The 27916-nt window shown below is 40.2% G+C and overlaps 2 protein-coding genes across 3 annotated transcripts in view; one reads left to right on the forward strand and one right to left on the reverse strand.

Annotated features, from left to right (window-relative positions):
* Window positions 1-697: 697 nt before the first annotated feature.
* Window positions 698-19672, forward strand: dnajc7 (DnaJ heat shock protein family (Hsp40) member C7). 2 transcript variants are annotated; one of them, XM_022247860.2, is made up of 13 exons: window positions 698-819; window positions 3388-3476; window positions 4706-4830; window positions 5422-5535; window positions 5723-5797; window positions 6297-6415; window positions 6966-7119; window positions 8611-8775; window positions 9521-9612; window positions 10141-10214; window positions 11878-12024; window positions 12508-12657; window positions 14356-19672. In XM_022247860.2, exons 1-13 carry the CDS (start codon window positions 779-781, stop codon window positions 14493-14495), a joined length of 1485 nt encoding a protein of 494 aa, XP_022103552.2. In that variant the 5' UTR covers window positions 698-778; the 3' UTR covers window positions 14496-19672. The 2 variants fall into 2 exon arrangements, with proteins under 2 accessions (XP_022103552.2, XP_022103561.2); XM_022247869.2 differs by lacking the exon at window positions 14356-19672 and adding an exon at window positions 13791-14326.
* A 695-nt stretch (window positions 19673-20367) lies between these two features.
* The window catches only part of LOC110986194 (ubiquitin-conjugating enzyme E2 E1-like), a 79231-nt gene continuing 71682 nt past the window's right edge, over window positions 20368-27916 (reverse strand). The window contains exons 5-6 of the mRNA XM_022247883.2: window positions 27612-27759; window positions 20368-26986 (exon numbers count right to left, since the gene is read on the reverse strand). Coding sequence (XP_022103575.1) covers window positions 26889-26986; window positions 27612-27759 — 246 coding nt within the window. The 3' untranslated portion in view covers window positions 20368-26888. The remainder of the gene's footprint in view (window positions 26987-27611; window positions 27760-27916) is intronic.

Raw genomic sequence — 27916 nt, forward strand, 5'->3', positions numbered from 1 at the left:
CCTGAGTGGCCGGCTTCTCGAGGCATGCAATGATGCATGAAGAAAATACTATAGAGCAGGGACAGTTTCCTTACCTCATAGTCATATGTATCTCCATGGATCAAACTACATGTAGCCCTATACTAGTAATTATTCGAGTGGAATCAGAAAAGTTTTATCATTCCAAGTGCATACACGGGGCATCATTCAACAGTTACAATGCATCATGGTATGGATAGAGGAAAAACATACAATACTTTTTTCATTAACTGAGTTCTTCCTTAACTTCTGGTGGGCCAATCGCACTTCCGGTGAATTGAAACCGAGAAATGATCATATCATGTTCCCTGCAGTTCGTCAAAATTTTACTGGCTATATAGCTATAGAAATAGGCGTTATGTCTTAAAACTACTTTAGAATATTTCAACTGCAGCAGTTGTTGTGGTGAAATTCATCCATTCCGGATTTTGTAACCTTTTCCCGACATTTTTATTATACGATAACCGAAATTTCTAGAAGTAGGCTAAGTTGAATTTAGGTATAGGGGTTTCATTTAATTTCAAAATCGATGGCACTTGTAAAAAAGTGTGTATACAATTTATTGTTATTTACATAAATACTGTTTTTAGTCTAAAAAATTACTTTGTACGTTGAAACACGACTGAAAATGTCACAGAAGTCAAATATTTTCTTAAAATCAATTCCAAACATCCCTCTGTACATAGTAGTATAACCCACAGAGTGACGAAGGGTATCCATCGTGTAGGTGGCACGCATTGCCAAACGTGACACGGAAAACATGGAAAACTCCACCGAAAATCACATGGAAACTAATGAAGAGTAAGGTTTTTATTGTTACGGAACTTAAGGCTTTATATTCACGATGGAGAATAATTCACATGAAATCAGTTGAACCGGAATGTATCGAAATTTATTGTATTAACATCTGGTCGTCTTCTGGTGAAGGTTGTGTGAAACACACGTTGTCTAACGTTAATTTCACGTTCAGACTACCCTGACATGCATGACCATAGACAGAGCATGGACTAAGGACACCTATGCAATAGAGAGGCTAATGAGATTTTGCATATTTTTCTGTTTTATTTTGGATGTTATCTTGAAGAAGATGTCCTAAGAAATATTTTGATATTAATTTGGATTCCATCGTACTCTGCAAAGCAAAGAAAAGTCAATTTTAAGTGTGGATGTTTTGAGATGTTTTTGTGCATGTCGTGTAATGCAGAGCGAACTGATTTTGTACACAAAAATAAGTGTGGATTTTAACTGAAAAGCTTAAGATTTATGTTTTTGTAAAATCTTTTTTCTTATTTGTGAATCAAATGCTAGCGTTACTTTAAATTTCAAAAATTTTGAAATAGGAAATTAAATAGAGGAACTATACAGCGTGCATAAAAAGCCAAATTTTAATCACAGTTGCCCATTTAAGAAAATGAGTTTCCAAATAAAAAGCGCCCTCGCTCATTTATTCATGTCCCTACCATAGACCTAGAAACACAGGAAGTAGGATCCTATTGCGTTGTAAAGGTACGGGGCTCGTCGACCATCTAGCAAATCAACTCGACCGTTTAGACAATTCAATCGGTGGGACAACTCGACCAGTGGGACAACTCGAACATCTGTGCCTCAAATGGACAATCTACTCAACCACTTGTACAAGTCATTGATTGAGACAAGTTGGCTCGTAATGAGTGTGCAAGTGCTTTACAGTCACTTCACCCACCCCTTTTCTCCAAATTAAAAAGAGTAGAAGGATTGAGAGATGTACCGTCTCGAAAACTGGCAAACTAACACAGTAGCAACTGTTCATCAGTGCGACTTGCGTACCCATGCTCCGTGGATGGTGCGGCATGCCACCGTACATGCCGATTGCCATCGCAGCCTCGCACCATGAGGGTTGGGGCGGCCTGTGCGCCACCCACGGGTCCCTGTGCATGCCACATCACCGGGTCCCTGCACACGTCATGCCCTGCGAGTCGAGTCACATTGTGACAAGATACACACAATTTTGTCCAAACACATACAGTTTGTGTTTATTGCCCTGCACCCTGTCTTGTTCACTCCCGGCACGGTCTTATCAGACAACTTAGTAAATGGTTGAGTTGTCTCAATGGTCAAGTTTTCCCGAGTCGAGTTGGTAAATGGTCAAGTTCAGTAAAACCGGGTACAGATGTTGGGCATGTTCAGCCGATCTGCACAATTGCCTGATCTTTCTACGTGATTTGGTCAATCCTGCATTTAATCTCAAACTTACATAAAACTTCCCTTTTTGAAACAATCTTGCGCAGAAAGAATTAAGATGCGGAGAAAAGGCAATTAGTTGATGGCGGAATCAACAAATCATGCAGTAAGATCAACTGATTGTGCAAAGATCGGGTGATTACGCATACTGGCTGATTACACCCAACTTAATGGGCCTATATTACAATCTTACTGGTGTCAAAACTGGCTATTCTCTTACTCATTTTTTTCATTCGGTTAAACTTAAAATTCCTTGAGTCATGGCATGCCTGAGAAGGAAGTATTCAGACGCCTCTCTTGCTTGTGACCAGGTGGGGAGACAGGTTGGCGTTTTCTCCCCTTCCACATCTGCAGCCCGGGTTCGAATCCCACCTACGTGTAGGGCAACATGTGGATTGGGTTTTCAGTCCCTACATGTACCTGATTCCCTGGATATTTGGAATATTTAACCAAGGTTTTCCTCCCACCGCAAAGAATGAACATTTCTTCAATTGTCACTTAATCCTGTATTTGGTGCTAAATGTGCCGTCAGATGAACAGAAATAAATTGGTAAAAAATAAAGTCTGTGGGCGTGAATCCTCTTGATGCAAAGTAATATTGTAGACCACTGCATACATGGCACAGGCCTGGGCTTAGGCCTGTTGTAGTACAGTATTCAGTGTCACTCCTTAATTCATTAGGCAGAGAGACCTCGCATAATTCATTACCCATATCCGGTACCTGATCAGATTGTGGAGCTGCTGCCTCATTCCTTAGCATCATTCATGATCGTTGTTATGACCAGCCATATCATAAGATATACATGTAGGCTGTCTGCATAAACAAAGTTTTGTTAACATACATGTACAAAATGTCCTTGACAGTGTAGCCTTGTTGAGCATAACAAGTTGCCGTCTCAGATATGCCAGTTACATGTAGATGGTTTATGTAAGTTTTAGGGTCTTGGAACTTTCCTCTTCCATTTTTAGAAAAATGAAGTCAAACGGAGTGTATTAAGCTCCTGACACCGTTATCCTACACTGACTTGATTTTTGGAATTACCAGTGTCCTCTCACTGTGTCAAGAAAGCAGTGACCTATGACATAGCTGCATGTACCCCTCCAACCACCATCTTAAAGTACATGTACTGTCCTTTTTTTGCATTTCAGCATTGCTGAAGCAAAGAAGAACGAAGGCAACACCAGTTACAAGAATGGAGACTATGAGGCAGCCATCCGACTCTACACAGAAGCAATCGGTTAGTTGCTTCACAGATATACGTCAACTTTACCTGAGCTGTTCAGTGTGTGCTTTTAAACCTGGTCACAATGTGTTGGCTGTGTTCTATGCTTATGAGCAAACTACAGTGACTCTCTCCAGGCATATTTGAACCTGGAGGTTTTCTTTTGATAAACTACCTTAGCAATTTATCAGATACCATCAATCTTAACTGTGGCAAGCACGACAAGGTTCTATAATCCACTGAAAAAGGTCCCTTTTGTCCATGGATATGTAAAGCCGTGTTTTACTGGATTACAGTTGTCTCAAACATTACTACTGTAAAACCTTTTGGGTATTCTCCATTCAGATGCCCAACAGTAGACTAAAAAATACTGAAATCAGTAAACGTCTTCAAGGGTAAGATGTCTATTACATTGTGAACATAGCATTTGCAAAATCATGGACATGTGCTGTGATTTACACTTACCTTCGTAGGTGAGGGCAGCAAAGTGTGAACATTCCTGAAATCTACTAGAATCCATAAAACCTCAAGGTTTTTTAAATTTTATATTGAGATTGACACTGTCAATCAGAACACATTCCCTTCTGTCATATTGCATGTTGCCGTCCAAGGAACAGACTTTCAAAACATGATCTTAACAGATACATTCTTTCATAACGTAGTGTGATTTGTAGTTCCCGGGTGAGCTGGCTGATTATTGTCGTTAGGTGACCCAGAAACCATCGGGTCTTTGATAGCTAATTGTCTTTGGTATCTGCTCTGATTACAAATAGCCCACCATCAGCAAAGAAGGGACTTGCTGGTGGAGCTCTTTTTTAATCAGAAGTTGTGCATGTGCCTGGTGCACACTCAAACACTGTACATTCCCACAGCAATCATTTGCCAGGCTTGCATGAACCTGCGCATGCATGCAGTGTTTCCCTACCAAATGGACATCATTGCTGTGTAAAAACACACCATCTCTTGTTCCCAATATCATTTGTCCCTTGAATTTAGGCAAGTTGGTTTGAATTGGATTTTTTGAGCAATGTTAACCCCAGATTCTTCAAATTCCACATGATTCTGGAGAGTTTTGCAGGAGTGAGGAAGATAGAACCCAGTTACTATCTTCGTAAATAGGCCTTGTTGCCGGCAAAGAATGTGCCATCGGTTTCCTGCAAAGTGGTCGATTTTGGACTATCAAAGTCAGTAATTCACAGGGTCTTGATTTTTACAAGATGCCACTTCCTCTTTCCTTTCACCAGACATATGTCCAGACTGTGCCAGTTACTATAACAATAGGGCAGCTGCGTTCATCATGCAAGATAAATACCAACAAGGACTTGAAGATGTCCAACGAGCCCTGACATTAGACAACACGCTAGTCAAGGTGAGATAAAGCAACACAGTCTACTCAGTATACAAATATCACATGGTTTGAGGGCAGTTTGATAGCCAAGGTGTTGGAAGTTGACGGACTAATTCTCGAGGGGAAACTAGTTTGTCATTTTCTAAATCCGAGGGGAGCAAACACGAATTATCCACCCAAATGAAATTGTAATATGTTTGTTATACCGTTTTTCAAACATATTTGGTTGCCATAAATCATTGTGCCCCACCTTTGAAAACTTAAAAGATGGCTGAATCATGGTGGAATTTGTGAGATCTAATTTAGTCAGTTGTGAATGATATGGATTGTAAAGGCAGAAAATGCACTGTTATAAATCGTTACTAGTACAGCTTATCACAGTTGCAGTGGTGAAGTTACAGTGAGGAATATCTTACTGTTGCACAAATCAACTCCCGGTAATCAGCATCTGTGGCATTTGCTTGATTTTAACAGCCTGCCGATAAACCTTAGCCTTTTTGTTCAAAAGTTAGGCTTGTTCATCCAAAAATTAAACCTCTCACAAGGAGTCTAAGTTTATTACGTCAACAATTTGTTTAAAAAATGAGTGCTCTTCTTTTTTTTTCATTCCAGGGTTATTTGCGAGAAGCTAAATGCCACTTAGCATTAGGATCAGCAGACGCTGCTATTCGCTCACTCAACCAGGTGGCAGACTTTGAGCCACAAAATAAGCAAGCTCAGTCAGAGGTACAGTTCATGGCAATGTCACTTTTCTTTCTTTACTTGTTCCATGCGGATTTGCTTAGGCCTCGGGAGATTCCCAGCAGGATAAAAGTCTCCAAAATTTTGGCCTCGCCAAGTTCACTTTTGCTGCGACATCAAGATCACCAAAGTTGTAGTCATGTTTTACTTGTTGCTTTTTTTTCCCTCATAGTTGAGGGCCGCTAAGCTGGTCCAACATCACGACCAAGATGGCCACAAAGCATTTGAGGCGGGAGATTTTCGCAAGGTATGCCATAAAGTTACAGAAAAACCACAACAGTAACAATTCCCAAAGAAAGCGTTAATCTGTACCAATTATTAAGTAGCTGTGAAGTTTTGTTAGTAAATCCATCAAAAGTTCTGGCAAAAAGAAGGAAGTACTGGTTTGTTGTAGAGCATTTGACAAAACAGAGTTTCCTTAAACAGAAGAGGTTTACTTTTGAGAGGATATTAAGGTATATGTACTTCTGGCTGAATCAATAATTGGAGAGAAATAATTGAAAATTTTATACAGAATTAATCTGAGTTTGTGCAGGATTGTAATAACCATGCAGCGCACTGTCACAAAATACATTTTAATGACCTGATGTTTTCTGTGTAAGAAATTCTCATTTTTTAGGGGTAATTTCCAGAAGTTCAGCATGTCAGCATCATCTCTCGGTGGCCTTTTTGAATTGAACAAAGATGGATCGTCAAAAAGAAAAGAAAATATTTGTTTCTGTGTTTAATCTGATATTTTGTGGCAGGTTGTGTATAATATGGACCGAGCCATAGACCACTCGCCAGCTTGCACCAAATTCAAAGTGAAAAGGGCAGAAGCCTTGGCCAAGATGAGAAGGATAACAGAGGCATCCCAAGCCATCAAGTAAGCGTCTGTTAAAAATGCTCTACCTGTGAGACAAGTTCTATGGAACTGTGTTTAAAAAACAGGAAAATAAAGCCCAAAAAATCATACAGATGAGGTGCATATTTCTTCTACGTGTATGACGAAGGGCAGCATATGCACCAGCTATGTGAATTTTGATGTCAGTGCTGGTCATTGTGAGAAAATCACTTTTAGAAAAGCCGAGGTTACGTTTAAGTCCTAGTTTTCCTTACAGTTCCTGATTCTGGGTTCGCAAGATCTCCCCAACTTTGCCAAACTGAAACAAGCTTGAAAGGTGCTTTCCAGATTAATCCAGATTAAGCGGTCACTCGTTATCGCCGATGCAGCCGAAATGTCATTCCAGTGTCTTTGATGGCTTTTCTTGAAGCAGGTCGTTTGCCTTAGAAAGAAAATCCACACAAGTTTTGCACATTGTCCAGAAATGTATCCAGGATCAGCAAGGCTGCTAGTCTGAACCATTTCCAGCTCAAGTGCCCATTGCCAGGTCATTACCCAACCCATGTCTCAACATTCCCAATCTATCCCCTAGTGCTGTCTTGATGCGAGAGCCACGGAACGCCGATGCCATATATGTGAGGGGACTGTGTCTGTACTACCAAGACAACATGGACAAGGCCATCCAACATTTCCAACAAACCCTCAAACTTGCCCCCGATCATTCCCCCGCTAGAATAGCTTTTAAGGTAAGTGAAAATGGAAGAACTATGAATACAATGGAAGAAACTCTGTGTGTCCCCAAAATCGGCACAAGCAAATACTGTGCATTGGAAGTCAAAAATGTCCACCGGCAGTATTGATAATGTACATGGTTTTTAAGAGGGCACTTGTGACTTGAGGCATTTTGTTTGCATATGGCAATTCAGATATATGCTCCAGAAAACACTATCTCTAAAAATTGAGTTTGTACCACTTTCAGGAGAAAGAAGTTCAAAAACAAAGGGGACATGTTTTCAGTGTGTAGTGCTGTCACGGTATCCTTTAAAATTGAATTGTAAAATGTGAAATGCATTGTTTTTGCTATTTCAATTAGGTTTAGTGATAGATTTCATTACTAGGCTGGTGATCAGATCAGACATTTTGGGGGGACACACTGTACAAATGTACATAGGCAGTTTTTACACACAGAAACTCTTTCCAATCCTAACTACTTAAATGCCCGTATTATCCAAGACTTGGTCTGCTTTTATTCATTAATTTTTTTCAAATCTAGAGCCTTATGTAAAGTAATAGCCAGTGTGCTCTCCCTTTGCTCAGTATTACAAAGCTGAGTTTGTTAGGGTTTAAACAGATGAATTTTAACCTAGTTTTCAAGGCTGTTTCGCTAGGATGCATTTTCAAGCCTATGAAATCTGCAAACTGCCTTCGAGTAAAGATTAAATTTGGCCTCAGTCCTTCGAAATCATCCATTATTTCTCGAATGAATTCCTAGGACGGGTAACCACTCCAGCCTAGGTCTGCGTTTATGCCTGGCTGACTGTAACCATCACGGGATCCAGCCCAAGACCTTGACACAATGCATCCTTCAAAGTCAGCCGCACATTATTGCTATACAGCCCCAGTGCATCAAATTCCTCCAAAAGCTGGAAGAGGTTGGAGGATTTGATTAGGTTGGGGTTAATAACAAAGAATGCACCTTTGGAATACTCACTGTTATAATTTGGCAGATTGCAGAGTAAACACTGAATTTGAATGAGTCCAAAGTTTGCAAAAGAATGTGCTGTTTGTTATTTTGTTGGATTTGCAGGACGAAGGCCTTCTGAAGCAGTCACATTTTTCAAATAAAACTGAATTCAAAATAAATCTGAAACCAACTTCTAGAAGTTCCAGGTTCTACATTTTGTATCTGTGATCAGTGTTGTGGTAGAGACCATCACAAGACTAGACACAAGACCAGTGACAATTAATGCTTTTGTTGCAGTTCATTTGAATAGCTTGTGACTTGAATTTGGACTAGAGGTCTTGTGTTGATCTTGTGCTGGTCTTGTGTGGTCTTGTGAATGTCTTAAGTGGTTTCGACTACAGCACTGTCTCTAGTTAAGAGAAAACAAGGTTATCCGTTTTTATAAACAGTTGATTGTGTTTCATGTTATGTTTTATTTCATATGAATTTACATATTACATAACAATTTTTTTTAATACATGGTTTAACATTTGCTTCTTTTTCTGTCTCACAGAAATGTAAATTATTAAAATCCAAAAAAGAAGAAGGCAACGAAATGTTTAAGCGTGGCAACTACCGAGAAGCGTACGGCTTGTACACTGAGGCACTTCAAGTGGACCCTCTCAATGTTAACACTAATGCAAAGCTTTACTGCAACAGAGCAACTGTATGCTCAAAGGTAAAAATGATTTATAGACATTGTGTTGACAAACATTGACCACCATTTGTGTAGGCGGCCAGTGTTTGCAGAAAATTCACCCTTGGCTCACAGCTTTTGCCCCAAATACACATTTTGTTTTGTCAGTAAGAAAACAGGTGGCATTTTCAGTCGATGTTTAGTAGGAGTATGTATTATCTAGTGTTTATTTACACACGGTTTTTTATCACCTTTTGAATTGTTCGGTTTCCTACTCTTGGCAAACCACAAAATGTCAAAATCTGCACATGTGATATAGGAAACGAAAGGTCTCTAATCATGCTCAGAAGTCAGGTGGGTGAGGTCAGAGGTCAGTTGGTTGAAGGTCAGATTTATTTAGCCTATTGATTCATTGACTTTTGAAGCTGGTGTCAATAATGAATTGGTCACAATGGTGAAATGAAGTTTAGAGGGGAAGTTAATGTATTTGGGAGTACAGGTGCGTGTGGATTAGAGGTCAAACTGGTCAAACAGGTGAAGGGTCAGATTTGTAGAGTTCAAAGGTCAATGTTAGTGTAGTCAAGAGGTCAGGCTGGTGTAGGTCAGCATTAAGATGGTTTAGTTGAAAGGTAAACCTGATGCAATTTTGTATTGTTTCAAACCTGTGTTCTAAAAGTTATTCATATTGTCAAGAGAATCTCATCCACGTGGGTACACGTTTTTACTGTTGTAAATTTGTTCATTATGAAGAATATTCCTTCCTTTCCCCCTTGATCATTTTCCATAGTTGAACAAACCAGACCAAGGAATCCTAGATTGCAACAAAGCTCTGGAGTTGGATCCTGATTATCTCAAAGCATTTATGAGAAGGGCAAAATGGTGAGTACTGTATATTACGGTCATGGGACACATTACCTAACCTGATCTCTACCCAGAGAACATGGTCACTAGCCTGAAGCTGACGAGAGTCTCTTTCGCGTGCTTGAGACACTTCAAGTGGAATTCGTCCTGTTCCTGTGGGGAAAACAGGCTGCTCCTTTTTGGAAAAATCGAACAGTACACGTACATGCTGAGAACATTGCTTACTCTTATTAGGAATGTGTTAGGGTTCGTATTAGGAGTATATCAAAAAGGAACAGAACTTTTTGTGTGTTGAAATTTGTAAATGTTGTCTATTTTATTGTAATGTAAGTTGTGTTGATGTGTTAGGCTGTAATGGCCACTTCTCTGTAGGATCTTCGCTACAAGAATTCACTGAAGATCTACTTTCATTTTCACAACCAAAAATGTCGCTATTAGGTTTTTCATCTCTTAATTATGTTTTAGTTTTTTATTTCTTAATTACGTTGTTGAAGGTTGAGGTTATCATGGAGAGATGTTTGACCATTAAGATGATTTCTGTTTTAGCTACATGGAAACAGAGCAATACGAGGAAGCAGTGCGAGACTATGAGAAGGTGTGTCAAATGGATAGAAGTAGAGGTGAGTTCATTCACTCATGTCTGCATGTATGGCAGTGCCGTGAGCAGCGTAATCGTCAAGTCCATCACAAGTCCTCTAACATGCCCTGTCACAAGTCTTTTCATGAAATCAGTGTAACAAAGTGACTGCTGGAAGGAATGCTTTTGTCACAGTTAATCTGAATAGCGTGTGTGTTGGTTTAAACACTTCCTGCCAGGGTGCCCGGTACCAGAGACGTTGGCTATTTACACAAAGCTGGGGTGCCTGAAATCGGACAAAGGAGCTTGGCCTCATAACAAAAGACCGTACTAGGAACAAAAGACCGAGCTGCTGGGCATTGCCAACATTTTTCGGTTGTCAATAGCGGAGGAAATCCATCATTGTTTTGAATGACTGTGGCATTCAGCTCGAGCGGATTACCACCAGCGCTCCAGGGATGAATGGTACAATACTTTTGCACGCTAATCTGGCCTGGCCCTTATTGAAAAGACGCCAGCAGTGCACTGGGTCAGTTTCAGGAACAAAAGAAAATTATGTAACACCGCACAGTCTGGGCTCTTTTTACAAGGCAGCAGGCCTGACTGAAATACTTGGGCGTCAATAGATGCCTGTCAGATTAGAGTAGCCACCAGACAGTCATCTGTGTAGGTGTAAACGTCCAGTAAATGAAGTTATGAATTTTTAAACAATTTTGAAAACCTGAAATCTTGAAAATCCCCCGGGAACAAGTCATGCAACTTCACATTAAACCCGGCAGCATACGGTTAAGACTTGGTGTCTTGTTACAGACTTGCAAGAGCGTGTGATGGACCCAACTGAAAACTGTGGCAGTTAGTGTGCATAGGAAGTTGGGCTATCCCTCAGCCCATACATGGCCATTTTGGCTTAGCCAAGACATCGGTAATCCAAGATGTTAATTCACAAATGTGACCCACCCGAAGAAAACAAGTCACAAATCGCCAGAGCCACTTTGTAGTTCAAGGTGTTATTATGAATCTCGCATCGTGGTCATCACTAGGAGTGCAATATTTAGTCACCTACATTTGTTCTTTTTTAATCAGGATACCACATTGAGTAATATGTCTTTCTTCTGATAACAAAACAAAATTACTGAAAAAGGGAGCCACAAGACACAAGTTGTGGGATTTGGTCACGATTGGGGTCTTGACCCACTGGTTGCCTTACTTGTTACAAGGGTTACTTCCCCAATGCTGGCAACATTATTAATATCAAGAAATGGTTTGAATTCCGCATCTGGTGACAATTATAATTATTACTGTTTTCAAAATGTTTGTGCAGTTTATTGAAGCTAAATTTTTATGTTAGTTCCTTTTAAAGGTTTACCAAATACTTTGAGCTTGTGAGAAGGAGTTAAGTTGTGATTCTGGGTGGGATTTAGCCTTGAATAAAAGCATTCATATTTCAAAAACAAAAAATAAGAGAATCGTCAGACAAGACTGAAATAAAAAAGTCGGAAGATGGTGGATGTACTAAAGTCTTGGGAAGTGAGAAAAATTGTGCTGTTTTGACTTTATTGTCCAAATTAACAATGAGGTTTGAAGCAACCACGTAGTTAATAAAGAACAGTAAACAAATCACATTGCCACATGCTTCAATTAATTGTAATAAGGAGAAGACTTAATAACCTCACTTCGTACTTTGGGGTTAACTTTTTTTTCTTCAGAAAACAAGGCCCTTCTTCAAGAGGCCAATCTGGAGCTCAAAAAGAGCAAGAGGAAAGACTACTACAAGATTCTAAACATCAGCAAGAATGCTACCGAAGTTGAGATTAAGAAGGCCTACAAGAAGCATGCCTTACTACACCATCCTGGTATGGGTGCTCTATGCAACTACACCCCCGAACCATAACCACAGTGTTTGCCTATTGGTTTGTGCATAGCATCAGAGTTTAGCCAGTTCAGGAAGCAAACCATACCAAGGAGGCAATTGCAATGAAAAGGCAGCCAATTGTCTGTCTCGTCGGGGTCATTCACACTATTTGTACAATACTTTGTACTGCAAACTCACATTTTGAAACTCTCTAGGGCACCGCCAGAGAGCGATATTTTCCATAGCAGCTGGTTGCGTACACTGGCCAAGTTCCAGTTCATGTAAATGTGTGTTGGCAAAAATCCACTCCTGTATGCCCCAACATATTTTTCTAGCGTAATCATACAGCGGCTCGTGGCATGCATGAGGCTTAATCTACCAGCCATCCATGTTCTTGCATGCAGAATGTCAGATTGCATTTACATATCCTCCCTCACAGATTGGTTAAAATGATGGTGTGTATGTGTGTGTCTTGTGCTTCCAGATCGTCATTCCAACAAGACAGAGGAGGTGCAGAAAGCCGAGGAGGTTAAGTTCAAGGAAGTTGGGGAGGCTTACAACGTGCTGTCTGATTCCAAGAAGAAGATGAGGTATGATAGCGGCCAGGACTTAGACGATCTGGAAGGATTTGGAGGTGAGTTCCTTGCTGATGGTTTGTGGGAGGTTCTCCTACATGTAGTGAATGGCTCTTTGCTCTTGCTCAGGTCCCATTCTTTTGCCTCCACTTCTCCCAAATTCCCCTCAACTTTGTCCAAATGCGCTTGACAAAATGTCACCCCCAAACTTGTCTCATAGACGTATTGTGGGATATTCAGTGTGAGGATCAAAAACAGTGTGAGGGCACTAGAAGGTCCCCACAAATCAGTCAAGACGTTCCAGTAACCTTAGACTGAGTTACATAAGCTCACTCCCTGAGTTACCTGTCAGTGCTGAATGGTGTCAGTGAGTAGTGAAGCCAGTTCCTCCATTGTTCCTGAATTCTGGAATAATATTCACTTTGCAATTAAAACCAACGAGATAACATTCAAAGGGAGAACTGTACAGACTTTTCTGTGGAAAAGGCGCACCTGTTGTTCTGATGAGATGCAAATCGTAAGTTGGGTTGTTGTATAATGCCAGTACTTAATCTAGCAGCTTGACCAGCATGTTCGTGTTAATAGAAGGTGGGCTTAGCTCCTTGTTTTATCGGAAATTCCAGAAACGAAAAGGGAAGTTCCTACACAGTGTTACAACTGTGTCCTCCACATCCAAGTTTGAAAACTAAAAAAAAACTGTTGAAAATAAATAGTCTGGAAAGAAAAGAACGACTGAGAAATTTATACCTGGTTGCCCTTGGTAACATCAGAGGTGCGTTGAGGCAAGAGATGAAATTAATGTTGCCATGGCACAGTTCCATAATGGAATAAATCCCACTGGCAAAAAGAGGCCAAAGCTGGAAATGTTGGGGAAGTAAACTAACTTTCCTGAATTCAGTGCTGCCTTTATTTAAGACCCATCTACCCAGTTGCAATTAACTGAGTTCTTCTGGAAACAAATATCGAACTCAGAGAGTTCTTCAGGGACTGTTTTCATGCTGCATTGTTGAACTGCATGAGAGGGCATTATACACAGCAGATCAACGCCCAGTATTTAGATGTAAAATATCATGGAACATACCCTTTTCTGTCAACATTTGGTAGAAGTGGCCGTTGGGGGATAGGTATGCAAGAGAGCGTTTTTCAATTTGTGCAGTTCTATCAAACCCTTACCCCGTGTCCTTATTCCCAGACTTTGATCCTACGGACATCTTCAGCAGTTTGTTCACCGAGTGCGACCCGGAATTCTCCTTCTGGGTGTGACCCAAGACTTACAACAACAGACATTCCAATTTAACTCAGGGGGACAAATTACGGAACACTGCCATACTAAAAAAACACGGATGAAGTGGACCGGAGGTCTCGCCAGTCTGCCAGAAATTTGTGGACATAAAAATTCAGTCTTCCCGTCCTCCTTCCTGCAAACCCATTCTGTGCTCGAGTTCAAACTGTAGAAATGAAAGGAATGAAGTAGATATAGCTAGACTGCCTATCTTTCGATATATGTGCCTATTTTAAGATCAAACCAGACAACTGCTGAAGATCTGCAGGGGAACCTTAACACAACTTGTTTTATTGTAAATAAACAACTTTTATACAAAGTGTGTATATATTTCTGCAATTTTTTAAGAATCCCAATAAATCAGTCTTTGAAGAGTGTACAGTAATGAAGCACATTCCAAATCAAGACTCTGTTTATTTGGACCACACCAATTGGAAAGTAAATCCAAGTGTGCTCTTTTTGATCTTGTGTTCAGGTTTTGACCCATCCCAGATCTTCACCAGTTTCTTTGGCCACCCTGGTGGCTTCTCGTTTGGGCACGGAGGGGGTGGCGGCGGTCATCGGGACAGCGGTTTCTATGGCGGCGGTTTCCCAGGAGGTTTCCAGTTTGGCTAAGGTATAAACTCTTACTGCCTCATCTCACACCTTAATTTCTAGTCTAGACTCCAGATTGTACATTTTGACCCGTTTTTGCCTAAACCGACAGTTCTTCTGATTTTAGGTGTGTGATCGAGCCCGCCATTGCATGCCTAAAAGCTGCCCACGTACAAGTAATTGGTCGCCTTAGTTCCTCTGTACAGGTTCAATCACTGGTTGGGCATTTTGGTAATTTTAGGCCCGCTTCATATTGCAGGCCAAAGCAAAATTGAAGCAAGTGTGATTTCATAAAACATTAGCCGTGACCACAGTATTCACTTGAGTTAAAGCGCGTTCAACTTTTGTGAATTTGCAGCGTACGTATTTGTCACAAAATTGCATTTTTTGCGGCGTCATTGTTCTGACCAGAAGAGAACCACAGGTTGGAGTTGTTTCTCCCCAGTTCAAGTGGCAGAAAATAAGCAGGCAACTATTTTGTCCTCGCCAAAATAAGCAAATCATGTGTCCCCCAATGTGGTGTCACATGCAGTGAACCAAAATGAGTAGGGCCTACTATCCTCTAGAACATAGGAAGAAAAAAAATGACGTTTGTCAATAATGGTGTCTGCTACTGTGTGCTTTGTATTTCTCTGCTGATGTAACTGTTTCTGGCTCTGCATTTTAGTTGGCCACTTTTAACATGTTCCTTATGATTGCATTGGCGTTATAAATGGGTCATGAAAATGCACTGCTGTACACGTCAGCATATTCTTCTAGTATCATTGTATTTCATAGTTGGTGCAGAACTACTCGCCTAGAGCATTAAAAAGTTCATGCATAGTTTTTCCACATGCCTACAATTTTCAACTCGGAACAAGTTTCCCAAACAGCACACGAGTCGATTTTTCAACATCAAGAATGCACCCTGTGTTGTCTACTGTACATTGGGTTGTTTCCCTACAGCAACAGTGATTATGCACATGCATGTGTGTGACCGGGGGGGGGGGGGGAGTCTGGTACCCAGAATCGGGTTCATGGCTGTCTTGACTGACAGTCTGCAATAGAACCTGTGCATAGATTAACAAGTGAATGCAACATGTGACAGTAATTTGCCAGATACTGAAAGTATAATTCCACAGAGGCACCTGGATAAGATGGTTGAAGGACATCTCAAGTTACTTTCATGTAACTCAAAAGGGAAGCATATGAGAAAGCACTGCAGAATGGGGTCCACACATCAGCATGTACATAATCAAGTGTTGCAGTCAAGAGCTTTCAGAGTACCAATCTTACTGCCAAATATCAAACTGTTCGATGTGAACAAAGCTACAATCCTGGCCAAATCTCGTTTGCCGCCCCCACCCCCGGCCCCCTCTCAATGTTGCATCTCAGTGCACAATCTGTACTCCAGCTTGAGACAGCATTGACCAGGGGAGTGGGGTCCTTCAAAGGGTATGGCTATTGACACGTGTCCCAACAATTTGGTCCAGGATTGTAGAAAACATGAACACTGAATGGCATATGTACAGTGATAAGATTACAAGATCAATTTAAGACTGATGACTAACACGGTCGAGTGAAATTTAGGTTGTATGGAGAAAAGTACTGTACAGTACTGTTTAAACACTTCTGGCCGAAAAACTTGAGTTTAGTGCATTTACTGCCTAGTCTCCATGTTCTGTAGCTTTGTACATCCCTGTAAACCAGTGCAATATTTGGCAGTAAAGTTCTCATCGACAACATTGACTTCATTCGTAAGTTGCACATGCAATACAGTGCTTCACTTTTTGTAGGAATGGTAAAATACTGCCCTCAGGCAGTTGGCAGTGGGCCATGTTTGCAAACCTGACAACATGTCAAGACAGCACCTTTTTGATTGTCATACTGAAATTTTAAGGATCCCAAATCTTCCAGTATCTATTTCAGGTGTTTTAAAGGCAGTGGGACAAAAAGGAACTATAGACCCCCTGCTTATGACTTCACGTTAGAGGGCATTTCTTTCTTCCTCTAGGATAGGCTCAAGTAAACCTGTTGTGTGTTCACTGTCATTAAATCTAAATAACAAAACATGTCCTCTTGGAGGGTGCTCCGTGCAGGCCCTCTATTACTAGATTTAAAGCAACATCTCCAAGAAAAGTATGGGCGAAAAAAATTAAAGTAGGCTTGCATCCGTGATCCACGGAAATAAAACTAATTCAGGTGTTGGATTTTTGTGGGCATGAGAATACCAGGATGATCTACCCAATATCATTGGTGTCATAATTATCAAAATGTGAATTTGGCAGTCATAGGCCAATGTTTGGGCACCCACTTTGTGAACCTGTGAAAACCCGCAATGCAAGGCTGTAAAGCACGGTGTTTTGAAATTAATGTTTACCAGAAACAATTTAGAATTGCCTTTATAAGAATTGTCTAAAAATATGAGCAATGTTGAATTAAGTCCCAGTTCTCTGATGTGGAAGCCTGTAAGGAAAGTTGCATACTCAAGCAAAACAAAGTATGTAGATTGCATTGACTATTTATATATATATGTGTATATTAATATTTTTGGAACATCCAAACTGATACGTGACATCCAGATAGTCTCATTTAGACAGTGATCCAACTTGCAAATGAAATCCAAATTGTTGGATTAAATGCAAGAACATCCAAACGTCAAGGTTACACACACATAGCTTTGATACGGTGTCAGATACATGGGTTGCATAATTCCTTAGATGAGTAGGTGTTAAAGGATACTGTGTTTGAATGATGTTGTAGTAAATTGTCTCTGGTAAAAATTCTACCTCGTAACTACCTGTCCAATACACAGCAGCACATTTTGTAGTTCTGTAATTAACATACCAGTATCTTATCTCCCCTCCAAAGAACAGGTGTTCTCTTGTATCAAGACAAGTACGGCCCAGTCCCACAAAATGAGTCCTAAGGGCTTTTATTTTCAGTCGGGTTTAATTGGATTGGAGAATACTACCATAACTCATTTGCTTTGTTGTAATACTCAGTAGCTCCCTGAAGCAGTGGACATTATGTGGGTGAAACAGTGGACAGTTCCTGATGATTTTCATTTTGTTAGATTCTCTTGAAGGCCTTGAACTCCAAGATGAATTTGGAACTTTTGACTCATTTTGTCAGGTTGGTTGACAAGATTTTGTTTTATACAACAGCAGCAACTGTAAATAATTCGGTCTGTATTTTTTTCCCCTGCCCTCTCCAGTACATTTAATTGATAAATCTGGATCATCAAACATGTCGTGTTATTTGTCCTGACGCACAGCACAGCTAAAGTGGAAAAAGTTTTTTCCACCTTAAATAGCATGCTCCATTCCATGGACACGAGCTTTCTGAATTAACATAGCATGCAGGCATTCATCAGGCAGGGATTTATTTAGATTTTGCAGGAAATGTCTTGCCACAATTTGTTGAAGCGTAGGTAACGAATGATGGTTGTGAAACATTCGTGCAGTGAACGAAAAATTCAACAGATAAAATAACGGTCGCAGAATGGGGGAATCAGTTTATCACTGAAAGGTTTCACTATTTATACGGATGTGTCATTGAAAAATTTATGACCTCAGACTAGCTTTTACTTACAAAAAAATCTTCATTCGTCATGACTTTTTTCCACTTGACATGAATAATAATCAACGAAGAAAGATGAAAGCTGCATTACTCTACAATAACCAGGGTACCGATACGTTAATCCACTTACGTGATTTACATCATTGTTGTAAAGTAGTCAAGGGGGTCACAGTTAGAGCTACCAATTGGAGCAATTGAAGACAGCGCCCTCTGTATTCAAGTTGTGAATCTACACTATCATAGACATTCATTAATTGGAACACCTGCACACTGATTTTGTCAGTCTTGTAGAATTTCAATGATGTTATACATGCATACGAGTATTTTTGCTCTTAATTGGGTTCCCGTTTGCTTATTTTTTTGTGCTGGGGAGGTTGTATGCTCCTGTGTTTCTTTGGCCGTTTGTTCGTTGGAACAGAACTGACATTAATATTATTTGTGGTACAGACGAGAGGAGACGAGTTTGAACATTGCTTTGTCCAGCAACACCAACCTATCAGCAATGCTTGTATCCTGATAAACCAATCAGAGACATCCAGTGAGTCTCACAAGGAGTAGCGGTAGAATACAGTACATGTAGTAGACACTGTTCAGTAACTCTTCACAGTCGATCAAAATTAGTTGGTAGACCACTTGTCATTTACTTAACCCATTTCTGGCTGCTTACTCTACATGTATATTGTATGTGATGAGGTTATCAAGGCTGTATAATCTTGTATTTCTGTTTTTTAATGCGTCCCCTTAGTTTATTCAATCTGATTGTTTTTCTTTTCTCTGAACCCAAAAGTCACATGCGACTTGTTTTCCCTTCTTACAGTTCCCTGAATTGACCTCAGTCAGTATTTTTACAAATAATCGTAATTGCCTGCATTTTAATATGCATTGAAACGTTTTGCAGTCAGACTGTTTTCTTCTTTTGAGAGATGTGTGATCCTCTGAACTTAACTGGTCCGTCTAAGAATCATAAATTAAATTCTCAATGAATGAAATGGAAAATATATGCAAAACACATGGAAATCCTTAATCACTTACCTACAAACTTCAGCATTGAACAAAAGGTTCCTGACTAGTAAAAAATTCACCACATTGTTTTAAATTAGCCTTTGATCAAGGCACCCATGGCAAAATGGAAAGTCGCTCAAGAGCGAGGAGCTGGAGGAGACTAGTATAAGCACCAAATCAATGCACAAAGAAAGACTACACAACGACCCGCACACACATTGCGGCAGCGTGCACAGTCCACGACACTCAGCTCGGCTACTGCATGCGCATGCATGGTTAATTTCGGGCGTACGTGCAGTTCATCATGTAGTCTTTCTTCGTGCGTTGGTTTGGTGCTTAAACTAGTCTCCTCCAGCTCCTCGCTCTTGAGCGACTACCCATTTTGCCGCAGCATGCCTTGATTAAAGGCTAGTTTTAAATGAACATAAAACATCTTCACAAGCTCTGATGCGCTCATTATTTACAAAAAAGGATGGTAGTTATTACTTTTCTTTCTGTCTTGTCCAAGTGCACAGATATTTAAATTGGGTGTGTATTTTGAAGGATTCCTGTGCATTTTGTATAATCTACCTTTCTAGCTGTGATAGAATGTCTTACTGATTTTGCTGATTAAAGAAAATGGATTTGTAAATGTGCACAGTATTGAACTGTTTGATTCATTTATCAAATGATCCGAAAGGGACAGCGGAATGCCTGTCCTACCTCAACCGTTATTTTTGAAAAGTGGAAAAAAAGATCTAGGCCACTTTCAGTTGCCCCTGAAGCAGAGTTTAGAATTTGATATACACATTCCCATTTTCACCCATAAATTCTGTCACCCTCTGAAACATCATGTGTGTTAGTGAACATGTGTGATGGGATTTGTTGAAATCTGACACTTTCCCATAACAGACTAGTTAAAATTGAAATGGAGGACATTTCTTGATTTGAAAACCATTCTGTAGCATACTTCAAGTTATGAAAGCTATGTATGCATCTGTCAACAATTTTATTTTTCAGATTAACGTGTGAAAACCTTGAACATTCTTCATTTATCACAACTTTGTCTGTTTTACTTTAAATAAAAGTAAATTGATACTTAAGGTGTTGATAACAAAATAAATCCGTTACAGATTTTTTACCAAGTGTCTTACTTTCCTCCCCCTACAAACACAAGATAAACAATCCTGTGAAAGTCCAAAGTTCTCTTGCAAAGGGCATTCATGACATCAGGAACATGCACAATACTTACACAGATCTAGGAAATGTTGATAGCCTTCTGAACAGAGGTTTAAGAAGGGGGCCGTGTAATCCGAGTGCAACCACTGAAAGGACTCGCCACGACAGAATGTCAATTTCAATAGTTTTATTATTACACTTCTCGGACTACAAACCTTTTTCACTACATCTGCACTTACTAATGAGTAACTGTATTGAAGTAATACTGCGTGGTAAACGTCCGAGACTATTGTCAATTTTTGTTGTTTTTTTTCCTTTTTTCCCCAATGTTTTTATAAATAGTCTCTAGGTATTTTTGTACATATATTTAAAAAGCCTACACTACTTTAGAATTTGATATACACAACCACAGGGAAACTGATTCAAATGATCTAATGCATCTCCGGTGTTGCATTACTGTTTGTCAAAGGGGGGGACAGTACGCATGTAGCATACAACATGTGACAACTCAATGCACATCTTTACTTCTCTACATTCGGACAGTGACTTTGAAAGTATATGTTTCGTCAGTGTACGATTCACACGGCACAGCTGATCAACAAATAGTGTGCAAGCCCATTTCTTGAAATGGTTTGGTAACGAGAAAATAGTGACAAGAGCCCCCAAAAAACCACCCCTTTACAGGTGTGAAGTTTTTATACAAAGGACAGAAGATGATAATTTGGAACATGATGTGTGCATGACTTGTGACTCGACTTGGAGAAAGTGATTTGTGACAGTTTGCTGACATAACCAAAATTTGTCAAAATGCATTGTTAATTTAAGAAAAGGTATAAAGTGGAACACCGTGATGGCAAGGTCCTAAAGACTTCAGAATGTATCTTGTTACAATAGTTACCTAATAGAAAACAAAGACTTGCAACCTAAAAGTAAGCAAACTTGTCTGTTTTCATCAGACTTGTGGGTATGTCAGCATATTATGCTCGAAAAAAACTTCAGGATCAGACCTGGTATGCAAAACACCACAGGTCACATCGTCAATAAAGATGTCAGAAACAGTGTCAAGTACCCTAAAGACATGGAGCTTGACTTAAGGAAAAATGATTTGATGGGATTTGACTTGTGGAAAAATTGCATGGGACTGTGGAAAAATGGTTCCAGTATGACTCGAGCCATAATTCCCCTGTGTGTACGAATGGATGCAAAATGAACAAAAGGGAAGCGGGGTGGGGACTAGTTGATGTGCCTTTAACAGGATGCTCCCCATTCACGTCTAATGCCCAGTATCACAATAGGATATCAACTGGCTCAACATGCAATCGAAACCCATCCATCCAAGTGACATAACCAGACCCACAGTAAACAGTCTGATGTACAACGTATTCCCCACAAAGATTAAGGGGGAAATTCCAGATGTGATTGGATTCTGGGGCTGAGTAGCCTCCATCTAGATTCCACAGCAATCGCCATCTCTGGCTGCTTCAATCACATGCACTTTCAGATAATCCAAACCCTGTCTTCCCTCCCCCCCAACGGTGCCAGTGAACTTCCATTCATTTACTAGTCAGATCTGAAATTTTTTTTTCATTCTGACGAGGTAAACCTAATTATGCTAGCATCCCCCCCCAGGTCAATCCCATGGCTGAGCAGTCAGCCTTGTCAATTACAAAAAGTAAAGTCAAGGGTCAGATCATGAGAGTTCAAGCGACAGTTCCCTTAAACAGCCTGTAACTTGCTGCGATATGGTACGACTTGAGCTGAGGTGATCTAAATGTAGGGTAGTTACAAAGTTTGGATGTATTCGTAGCCTTCTCATAGTGCATGCTCCCTCAAAGCATCAGAGACTGTTTGGCAACAGCCTGGCCAGTCAACCTACATGTGCACGGATATACTGGCACAAACACAAATATATTGCCTTAGCTCATTAAAACTTCATGTCCCCCGTATACTGCACAACAGAGCAGTCATACATGTTTATTCAATCAACTGAATTTATTCCATTCTATTTGTTATAAACTTCAGATGTGTCTCTCCCAGGTATTTATTTAGTTTTTTTGAGAAAAAAATTCCTTCCCACTGTATGGAATTCACACAGCTTCGACAACACTGACTGACCTAGGGACGCTAAAGAAAAACCACATCCCACGTACACACTGGTTCACATTTGTTAATTGGCATGGAGTATGCCCGACCAACTTTCATTTCAATGTGTACAAAACTTCAGAGTGAATGCATTGAGATGAGAACACCTCATCATGGCAACAGGACAGTAGTGGGGATTCAGGTGTCCATGTGTACTGCACGAATGCCACTAACTTGGGTGTTCCCAAACACCGAACCAACTTATATGGAACTTAATGTGGAAATTGCAACAGTCTGAAGTAAGATCACGTGTGTGTAATTACATTTTTTCATCAAGTGTGACACACACCAACAGCATCAGGCAATTAAATGCATTCAAAGGGTTGGAATCATTCCACGTAAATACCATTTTCTCAAAGAGCATCATGTTGTCACTAGGTTGGCCCATGCGGTCACCTTCTTAGTCCAACTCCATGCATGAATCCTCTCTTTAAACCAACCCCTCAAACATTTGACTCAATCCTCCTCTGATTAAATTCATCTGCTCAGCCTGCCTTGCATTAGTTTGTCCCGCTTTCCATACAAATCCGCATATCAAACGGAGTGAATTTGTATGCGTGTAGAAAAACCCTGGGTGCTTGTATATTCATTGTGACCATTACTCTGTCCGCTACAGTGGAGGGCGGGTTGATACGATATTGCCTGCAGGACAGAGAGGCCTTGTGTTATGAGAATCATAATCCAGGAATAATATCAAATCTCCAATGCATTTTTCTGCAAAGGATATAAAAAAAGATTTGCAGTGCCCATGCAGCTTCAGGGGGCTACAAATCTTGAGATTGGATTTTTGCCGTCTTGTGTGGCGATGAAAAGGTTGAGGATCTTCCTCTAGCACTGGGGACCCTGAGTAAATATTATCATTTGGGCCAATGACGGCTGGAAGTTGGAAGGCAAAGAGAAGTGTTGTGCACCCTGTAGACTCTGACTCTAGGAACAAACTTATATGAAATGTGCATTGAGAAGAACTTCTGTGAGCTGTCTTCATCTTAAGCAGATGGGACTTAATCTTCCGGGCATCTGAGCCATGAACTACTCCCAACTTGTCAGACTGTCCACTTGACCAATGCTGGCATCACATACAGCAACCTTGACTATTATTTTCAGTCTTAGAAGGAGGCTCAAGGTGTTAAAAATCCTGACCAAACGAAACTAAACAGGTGCTGTATACTTTCTGTTAAGCCTCAACGAGGCTGTAGGTGACCAAAATCAATACATGTATACAATATTAGATACTATTACACAACTCATAAAAACTGTCATTTTGACATTTTCAACCTGATTCAGTGTCGCCAGCCACAAGTGCACATGCAGTCTTATACATTAAAAAAAAAAGATCAATTTGTTGTCATTGGGGAGAAGTCCCAAACATTAAAACTGAAAGAACCTGCTGAAGAAATAAAGATCTCACAAAATGACACTGACAAGCCACATCCAAACCTTAGCTTAAAACCGGGGGGAACTGACCCGCACACTAACATTATGTGGAGGTGCCAACAATGTCAAGTGCAGACAGGTAGGGGATTTCACCCAACGTATGTAACTCTGAGACGTGTATCCGTCTACGTGCTGAAACTGACACCGCCTATGTTATGTGAAATGCTATGCCTTGCGTCAACATTTCACCTGTTTCCGCCAGTGCAGTGCAAGACGTGCTGCTTGTAGCCGCTGCGGTGATCGCAATCACAAACAGCACAGTGCGAGGGATTCAATCCTCATCCATAAAAAGAAGAAACTGCCGTCGGGGACACTGCTTGATGTTTGCCTAGTCTCTAACATGATACAAATCTCTCCACTAATGACACTACAAGTGAAATTGTACTCTCTCCCATCAAAAAATGACACTTCTCTGTCTAAAGTGACTTTTTAACCAAAAAAAAAATCAAAACCAAACAATTATACATTTCTAAGTCCTGTCTTGTTACGGAAACCATGGAAATTGTGCATATGTGATCTACATGTGCTTAATCACATCACTACTTTCTAGTACACTACATATTATTGATTCTATGTGGTTTATGTACATAAGGTAAATACACATCTAGCTTTTAACACCACAGTTTGTAATGAAACAAAAACACAAAAAATTGGAGAATTCAGAATTTCAAAATGACTTGTTTGACGAATCATATTTTCACAAACAAACAAGGGCAAACGTACAATTCTCACCAGCACTACAAAGATGAATGGGGACAAGTAAAGCAAAGTAATTTTTCTTCTGGAATGATGAAAGATAATGCCTTTTGTTGAGGAATATGGTTGGTGTCCAAACAAACACAGAATGAAGCCGTGTATGTCAAGGCCTCTCATGCAAACCTTCGACAGCTTTATCCAACATCCTCATGCAATCATTTGGCCATACAACAATCAGCAGATAATCAGTTCAAATCTACAGACCAGAGGCAAATTTCAAAAGCACAAATTGCCAGACTGGTAATTGAGTCGGAGGCAAAGACACCACAAGTCAGTCCAGTCACAAGTCATTCGGTCAACTCACAACTGTAACAAAGGTGTTCCTTTCTCACTGTTCATCTTTTTAGTTCTGACATGATATGACAGACTTCAAGGACTTGACTCATGGACTGACTTCTGACTTAATACCAACTCTGCAAAATTCTTGCTAACTAAAACAAATGTGCTTAGTAAAAATTACCAGGGAACCGGTTACTACATGTATGTAAGCAGTGTACACTGCATAACCAGGCATGTCACTGGTTGTTTGCTCTAGCAGTATATTTGTGTGGTTAGCAGAAGGTTCGGTTCTACTAATCAAAGCTGTCAGAATCTGAATCACAACAAATTCTGCAGATCCAATTTTGCTGTCTGCCAATGTGTATGAACCACACATTATCCAAGTGGATACTGTACAATGCCTGAACTATAAACAAACCAACCTACATTTCTGCTCTATAGAGAATCCTTATGTCACAGGTTGGCATGCATGTATAAAGCATGTGGCATTTCAGATGTTTTGCAACAACAGAAAAAGATGTGCATGTATATTCATCAGATGTCCATTTCATGCGGTATGTTGATCAGCGAACATTTGGAGTCAATTTAGGCTTTATATTTGAATGTTGTTATGACATTACTAACCAGAAAAGAGATCATTTTTCATCTCAGAGGATATGTTCACTCCAGCAATTTCCACTGTCATAAACAGTTTTCAGCATATTCTTGTCGAATTTCCGTATCCCACTTCATCAAAGAATTCTTCACAAAGCACATGGATAAAAGAGGCAACTATTTGGAAACATGGGTACACCAATGAACCCAGGGTGTATGTGCGTATCTATGAACAATGTAATACTTCAGCGATAGTTATGGGATATTTTACTCCCACAATATCCATCATGCCTGAGCGTAACTAACCAATGCAAGGCCTCAAATCTCCAATGAATATTCACATCCACATGTTGACAGCAAATCCATACAATAAAAACAATCCTAATCTAATGGATATTCATGAGGTACACTGTATTACTGGCAACAAGCAATGCCCGAAGTCATATTCTGTCACACTGTAAATCTTTGATTTGAAACTGTCCCCACTAAGACTGACATATGGTGGATATTGGCATGTGTAACTTGTGAAGTGGCCAGTATGCAAACATCCTGGGTTATTCATAGAAATAGCCTGATGTGCAGTCACTACATGTTGAAATCTTCAGCGACACCAGTAAAAATATCAAGATGATCTCGGCAGATTTGGAAAGAGAAGACAGAAGCTGAACTTGCACCGACCTACATAAAAAACCTATCTTTGCAACAGTAAAAAGGCACAGGTGGCTAAATACCCAGCAAAATTGGCCAAAAACCAAAAACAACCAAAAACCCTTGATTTAAAAACCAACAGTACCCAAGCGTGCTGCATTGCATGACTGCACATAACTACTAATTTACTCAATTTCAAGCCAAATCTTTCTTCTCTCATTGAATGGCACCAAGTATCTGTCTACACTTCAGGGAAAAAGAAACATTTGAAACATCTCTGATTTCTCAGAGAATCGAGTAATTCTGCAAATCATTCAAGGATGAAATTCGAATGATATTTTATCTGGTCATCCATGAACAGTGTCAGCTAGGCTGGGGCTAGCAATTTTGTGCCAACCTAATAAGACGACACACACATGAACATGTACATGCACATGTACATGTACATCTACGTACATGTTCCAACACAACAGATAAACAAGTTATGGAGTTTGTGCACATTCCTGTGTAACATGAAAGAAGTCATAAATTGTCCAAGTGTGTTACTACATTGTGTTAACGTTAACCAACCATGTTCCTCACCAAAGAACACCTACTGTTCTAACCCACAGTGCCACACTGGTTGCAGACAACATATCTAGTGTCTGACCCCTGACACCGAAGTCTTATACCTGGTCTGCGACACCGATCATCTCTGTATGCTGGGGAGAAATTGTCAATCGTGCTGTACAAAAATAAACATAAATAATAACGACAAGGTGGGGCGACAAACAAAAATAAAAAAGACCAACAAATAGTGATTACAGACAAATGTGGCCACCCAAAAGGTGGTGCCTTGCATCATGTCGCGTAGCGTTTGGTCCAATTCTTAGCATAACGGTCGTGATCCTCGCGACTTTGGAGGTACTGAGTTGCTATGGTGCCCACCAGTGGGTCAGCTGTTATGGAAGAAGCAGGAGGAAAGGAGGAAAAGGAAAGGATGGGAAATGATTTTTAGAACTCATTGTCAAACTGTTTCATGATTTCCAACCCGCTGCATGTTCTGTGGGAGTCAATGTGTAAACTATCCCATTCTAGTTTCTAATCAACCCTTTAAACCAAAAGATCCGGGGGAGGGGTTGGAATCTGTTACTCCAATCCCTTCAATATTTTCTCCAATATCAACATAGTCCATAGTTTACCACATGAGCCTTCAAAAGTTTTTCCAGTAATGTGTGGCAGTCATTTGGTGCTAATTTGGTGAAAATCGAACATACCATCCTAGCAACAAGCCCATTATTTTTCCGAGAAAGGTCAGCCAAAGATGAATACATGTACCTCTCTCATCGACACATTGAACTTAAACAGGCTACCACATTTGTGGCTATAAATTTCAATTGTAAAACCAAGAACTATTCTACAGTGTGCACACACAACCCAGTGTCAGTTCAGGACACCAAAATTGTTCATTGTGTAGTTGTCATGAAGTGTCCAATCACAGCACTTGTGTTTCAGTTTGCGAAAAAGAGAAAAATTCACACCAGTCAATGACCAATCAAGCAGCCTACCCCTTGCCCAACTCACCAGGATTGCAATCGGATAATAGAGCACAGATAGAGAGGAGGACCTTGGAGATGGTCAGGGCTGGGCTCCAGTTGTCCTTGAGGATGTCCAGACAGATGGTTCCCTGACTGCTGATATTGCAGTGGTAGATGCGCGTACGGAACTTCACCTGAGCAATGTTCAAATTGATAGCATCAGGGTCATTCTGTTTCATATTATTAGCTTTCAGTGATGCTCCAGTAAACAAATGCACTGAAAATTGAGTTTGTGCCACTTTCTAGTCTAATCACCATAGCTAAATGAAATAACGAAGTGGGTATTGTCCA

This window comes from Acanthaster planci, linkage group LG03 (genome assembly GCF_054643075.1).
Source record: "Acanthaster planci isolate LZ-2023a linkage group LG03, COTS_SCS, whole genome shotgun sequence".
In the NCBI taxonomy this organism is placed as follows: Eukaryota; Metazoa; Echinodermata; class Asteroidea; order Valvatida; family Acanthasteridae; genus Acanthaster; species Acanthaster planci.